Below are 6153 nucleotides of genomic sequence, written 5' to 3' on the forward strand. Positions count from 1 at the left end.
CCCGACCCAGATCTGGGCCCTTTTGGGCCCCATCTGGGTCTGGGCGGGCCTGACTCGGTCTCGCCTGCGGCGGCTCCGGCGGGGCGGTGGTGGCGCGGCTCGTGCGAGGGGTGGTGGAGACGGCAACACGTCTACTGCAGCTCGGCGATGGGTGCTTCACGAGCCCCTTTTGGGCTCGGCCGGGCCTTGAGGGCCTGGTACGCCCCCCTTGCCGCTCCGGTCGGTGACCGCCGATGGCGGTGGAGGTTGTCTCCTCCGGCGTGGCTGCTCTCGCTGCCATTCCTCGTTCCCGGCTGCTCCCTCTCGTCCTCGTCGGTCTCGCTTCGATGACCATGGTGAGGCTGCGGTGATGATTGCAAGATCGTGGTGGCGCACGTTCGTGGGTGGCTTGTCTGGTGGAGCGCGTCGGACCGTTCGGGGTGTGGGTGTTTGGCGGATGGGAGAAATCTGGGCCGGCTTGCCGGCACCGACGCGGTGACGCCCGTGGGCGCCATCGTTCCTTCCTGAAGGGCGTCGGGTCTTCCCCTTCCCCACACCCCTCCGTGTACCGGGGGAAACCCTAGGACCTGTCCGGGCAGCAACGTCGTCGTCGTGTTCCTTCTTGAAGGTGCTGCTTGGTATGCGGAGGTTCGAGGTGCCTGGAGCGAGGTGGCACATCTCTGGTAGGCACAACGGTTTTGGGTTATCATCGTTTTCGTCGATCTGACGCTGTTGACTTTATTTTCTCTCTTCTTTCTCTTTTGTTTTTTTGGGCATGCTTGTGTTGTTTGCCTCAGCATTGGACTCTTTATTGTATTGGGTGGTTGCTATATCAATATAGCGGGGCGAAAGCTTTTTTCTTAAGAATCGACTGCCTCAATTTGAAATTCAGTCGACTGCCATTTAGCTAATGTGACTAAATAGACTAACCTCGTGTTGAATTTCTTCAAAAGAAAAATGGATTGAAAGATTCCGTAGGAATTTAATAGGAATCGTATCAACGTTTTCATTTGTTCCAAAGGGTTTACACTTGTATGCCCAATTTTGTTGCTGAGAAGAAAAGACCCTCACAATATGACCCATGACACACCTTTCATCTACCCTGCAAAAGAAAGGCACACCTTTCATCTTATTTATCATGTAGGAGTATAAAAAAAAAGGGAGCGGCAGATTTATGACAAAATTTTAAGCCAACAGACGCTATCGAAAACAGTCACGCACTTTGTTTGGTTGTGTAGGGCGCGGTTGCAGGGACGTAACCTGAAACAGAATGGTTTGATCACAAGCTTGTCTTGTACCTTGCGACCCAAACCTCGGGGATGAATTCCAAGAGAATAATCTCAATCTTCTCAGTTACTCCACCGAGATGCGGACAAAGATGGCATTGCGCGTGCCGCAGATGCGTCCAGCCTTGGAGAGACCCGAGGTGACACAAGAGACAAGCTCACCACATCGGAAGGTATGAACTCGAGGCCTCACCATTTTTGTTGCTTCGAACAAGACAACGGGGTCGAACAATGCCCATGGCTTGACTCACCCGATAACCTTAATTACTCTCTGCAGGGAGTGGAACCGCGCACTTGGGGTGGGATAGCATCCATCATGTTCCAGCAGCAGCAGCCGCAGCCGCAGCCGCAGCGCCAGCAGCAGCAGGAGGACGTGATGTCGTCGGCGACGTCGTCGCCTGCGTCCACGCTGTACTCTCCCATGCCGTACGCTTTCGCGGGGACGTCGGTGCAGGAGCTGAGCTCGGACCAGTGCAGCGTGCGCCTCATCAGCCTGCTGTACCAGTGCGCCTCCGAGGTGGCCGCCGGCGAGTTCGACCGCGCTAACCTCTGCCTGGAGCACATCATGCAGCTCGCGTCGCTGGACGCGCCTCACACGCTGCAGCGCCTCGCCGCCGTCTTCGCCGACGCGCTGGCCTGCAAGCTGCTCAAGCTCCTGCCGGGCCTCTCGCGGGCGCTCCTGTCGTCTTCGAGCTCCGACGACGCCCACCTCGTCCCGGCCGCGCGCCGCCACATGTTCGACATGCTCCCGTTCCTCAAGCTCGCGTACCTCACCACCAACCACGCCATCGTCGAGGCCATGGAGGGTGAGCGGTTCGTCCACGTCGTCGACCTCTCCGGCCCTGCCGCCAACCCCGCGCAGTGGATCGCGCTGTTCCACTCGTTCCGCGGCCGGCGCGACGGCACGCCAAATCTCCGCATCACCGCCGTCCATGAGAGCAAGGAGTTCCTGGCTGGCATGTCCGCGGTGCTCGTCAGGGAGGCCGAGGCGTTCGACATCCCGTTCCAGTTCAACGCTGTGGAGGCGCGGCTCGAGGACATGGACTTCGACGCGCTCCGGCACAACCTCCGCGTCAGGTCCGGCGAGGCGCTCGCGGTGAGCGTCGCGCTACAGCTGCACCGCCTCCTCGCGGCCGACGACACCGGAGGCAGGCGGCAGGGCGGCCTCACCCCGCTCCAGATCATCGCGCGGTCCAGCCCGAGCAGCTTCGGGGAGCTCCTGGAGCGGGAACTGAACACGCGGCTACAGCTGAGCCCCGACGCGTCCGCGTTCTCCTCCATGTCGCCGCAGTCCCCGATAGGCGGCCACTTCCCCGCCGTAGGGCAGCAGAGGCCCAAGATCGGGTCCTTCCTGTCGGCGGTGAAGGCGCTGTCTCCCAAGATCATGGTGGTGACGGAGCAGGAGGCGAACCACAACGGGGCGGCGTTCCACGAGAGGTTCGACGAGGCGCTCAACTACTACGCATCGCTGTTCGACTGCCTGGAGCGCGCGGCGGCGGCGCAGCGGGGCAGCGCGGCGGCGGAGCGGGCGCGGGTGGAGCGGTCGGTGCTGGGGGAGGAGATCAGGAGCATCGTGGCGTGCGAGGGCGGGGAGCGGAAGGAGCGGCACGAGCGGGCGCGGCAGTGGGCGGGGAGGATGGAGGCGGCGGGGATGGAGCGGGTGGGACTGAGCTACAGCGGCGCCATGGAGGCGAGGAAGCTGCTGCAGAGGAGCGGGTGGGGCGGGTACGAGGTGAGGCACGACGCCGAGGGGCACTGCTTCTTCCTCTGCTGGCACAAGAAGCCGCTGTACGCCGTCACCGCGTGGAGGCCGGCGGGGTACCACCACTCCGGCGGCGCCAGGTCCAGGTGATGGATGAGTGGAGCGTGTCTCCTCGTGTGCCGCATGTACCCTGCTGTCTCTCTCTAATTCAGGTGTGTTAATTTGACTGTGGATTGGGCTGGATGAACAGTTTTTCTTTTCTTTTTTTGAAAAAAAGCCTCGGGATTTTTGGATAAAGGACGCTTTTATTATCTAAAAAGTAGCATCAAGATCAAAGCATTATGAGTAACAGCCGCCTCTGCAATAACTAAGATGCATACAGCCAATCATCTAAAGTCCGATAAAAAGATAAAAAAGACGACAAATGGACAACCGTAGAGTCATATAGACCGACACTATGTCTATGTCGAAAGGGGCGGTGAACCGATCCAGAGATTATGCTGCCACCCTGTTCCAATCGCGTACATACCGCCTTGAACAGCGGTTGGTACTCCACTCGTTATAGCGTAAACCATGTATGAAACGAGTGCGTACAACGAAAAATAACCTGCAAAGGAGAAGCATTTTTGTTATTGAAAACCAAATTGTTTCTATATAGCCAAAGCGACCATAGTAAAACATACACTCCCATCCTTATTAGCATTTTCAGTCTATTTGAAATACCATCCAACCAATGACCAAAAATATTGGCGACACTTGTGAGCGGATACAAATTTGACGCTATTTGAATGACCGACCACGTAGAACGTGTAAACTTGCATTGGAAAAAGAGGTGTTTAATTGTCTCTTCATGAGTGCAAAAATAGCACTTCTTAGAGCATCTTCAACAGCCGCCGAACGCGCCGCGCGCTAAAAATTACTTTGTCGCGCGCCCATCGCCTGGTTTGGCACGGCATGCAGCGCCGGCTCCAGCAGCCGCGCTAAAATGTAGAGCGCGCGCAGCTCCAGCAGCGCGCAAAAATGCAGCGCGCGCGACTCTCGCACAAGCAACATATGCATTCCAAAACAGAAGCAAAAAGATCAAACACAAACAAAATAAATCAAAATAAATAGTTCAATTTCGTTATTACAACTCAAACAAACAGTTTATTGTTCAATACAATAAATAGTTCAACAATACAAGAAATAGTTCAACAATACAATATTGAACGCACAAATCATGATGCTCTTTGTCGTCCATTCCATGCGCCCCACTCCGCAATGAGATCCTTCTGAAGATCATCATGCGCTACGGGACGTCGAATGGCATGATAGGAGGCAACAAAACGGGCTACCCTTTCAGCCCTCCATCGCACTCGCACGGGATGTCCCAAGAGTTCATACCGAGAGTAGTCTACATCTTGGCCACGCTCATTCTCGATGATCATGTTATGCATGATCACACAAGCGTGCATGATGTACCAAAGCATTTTTTGATTCCAAAATCTAGCCGGTTCTCTCACAATAGCAAATTGGGCTTGCAAAATCCCAAAAGCTCTCTCCACATCTTTTCTAGCCGCCGCCTGAGCATTGTGAAAATCAAGATTTTTCTTACCTTCAATGGCTTCACAAAGGTTTGCCACTTTGAATAGATGCCATCCGCTAGATAATAGCCATAGTTGTATGTACGTTCATTTGCTACAAACTGCACCGGTTGCAAATCACCATTTGCAATCTTATTCATCAGTGGTGACCGGTTGACAATATTGATGTCATTCAAAGATCCAGGCATCCCAAAGAATGCATGCCAAATCCAAGTCTCTTGATCGGCCACCGCTTCAAGGATTATAGTGGAACCCTTTTTTGGTCGTGGAATTACCCATGCCATGCCTTTGGACAATTCTTCCAACTCCAATGCATGCAATCTATTGAGCCAAGCATACCAGGAAAGCCACGAGCTTTGTTCATCTCCAATAGCCTTGCAGCGTCTTTAGCATTGGGAGATCTCAAATACTCCTGGCCAAACACTTGCACAATTCCAACTGCGAAGTGCTTGACACACATGATGGCTTGTCTCTCACCCATAGCCAAGTGATCATCAACTAAATCAGTCAGGATACCGTATGCCAACATATGCAAAGCGGCTGTCACCTTCTGAAAGATGCTATGCCCGAGCTCTCCGGTGGCATTCCTCCTTTGCTGAAAAAACCGGTCATGGCTCGCTAGTTTCTCTGCAATGCGCCTGAACAACTCGTGATCATCCTAAACCGGCGACGAAAGTACGACTCCGGGTATGTGGGATTCTCCACGAAATAGTGCCTCATCAATCTGTTATGGGCATCAATCCTATCCCTCCAAATTTTCTGCCGACCCATAACCGAACCACCGTGCTTCGGTTTTTTATTGATGTGCATAGCTAGGATCATTGCAAGATCCTCCTCCTCTTCCATATCAAATTCTTCTTCGGAAGAATCATACGTCGAACTCATCTACAATGTTCAATACTATGCTATAAAAACTACAATCAACATGAACCAAATTCATGAAGTTTGAGCAATACATACCTTGCAGGCGTTTTGTCGAACACCTTGCGAGCGCCGAGCGGCAGCGAGCGCCCGGGCGCTGTTCATCGAAGGACGGACGCGCGCGAGGGGAGGCGGTGACTAGAGGGGGCGGAGGAAGCCGCGGCGGCACGGGGATAGGTCGGGGAAGCGCCGGAACGGTCCACGGATGGCGTGGGCGGCAGCGGCACCGCGGCTGGAGAGGGGGTGAGTTGCGAGCGAGCGCGCGAGAGTACAACGGGCGGGAGCGGGCGCAGCAAATAAGCGGCGCGATGCAGTTTTGGCCCGCGCGTTGAACTAGATATGTCGCGCACGCGGTTTTTGCGCGCCCGCTGGAGCCACTATACCGGTTGCGCGCGTAAAATGGGCAATTTTGCGGCGCAGCGCTAGTTTGGCGCGGTTGTTGGAGATGCTCTTACTCCCTGGCCAGTTACGCCGTGCGAGGTTGTCTTTGGTTAGAACAACTCCCATACGAAGAGACTGGGATGAACAGCTTGTTCTACCGAGTTTGCCACTGCACAGGAGTACGGGTACAGCGCTCCAAAAAAAGCTTTAAAATCCAGGTGAATATTTTGGGCCTCCAATTCGGTTAGACAACTTTGGTGTTTCTTGTTCCCATCAATGGTCAACTAGATTAAACACGTTC

The 6153-nt window shown here is 54.5% G+C and overlaps 1 protein-coding gene across 1 annotated transcript; it reads left to right on the forward strand.

Annotated features, from left to right (window-relative positions):
- Nucleotides 1-1519: 1519 nt before the first annotated feature.
- Nucleotides 1520-3191, forward strand: LOC123106837 (scarecrow-like protein 3). Its single transcript, XM_044528879.1, has one exon. The coding sequence runs from the start codon at nt 1582-1584 to the stop codon at nt 3115-3117; it is 1536 nt and encodes a 511-aa protein (XP_044384814.1). The 5' UTR covers nt 1520-1581; the 3' UTR covers nt 3118-3191.
- Nucleotides 3192-6153: the final 2962 nt, after the last annotated feature.

Source organism: Triticum aestivum, chromosome 5A (genome assembly GCF_018294505.1).
Source record: "Triticum aestivum cultivar Chinese Spring chromosome 5A, IWGSC CS RefSeq v2.1, whole genome shotgun sequence".
In the NCBI taxonomy this organism is placed as follows: Eukaryota; Viridiplantae; Streptophyta; class Magnoliopsida; order Poales; family Poaceae; genus Triticum; species Triticum aestivum.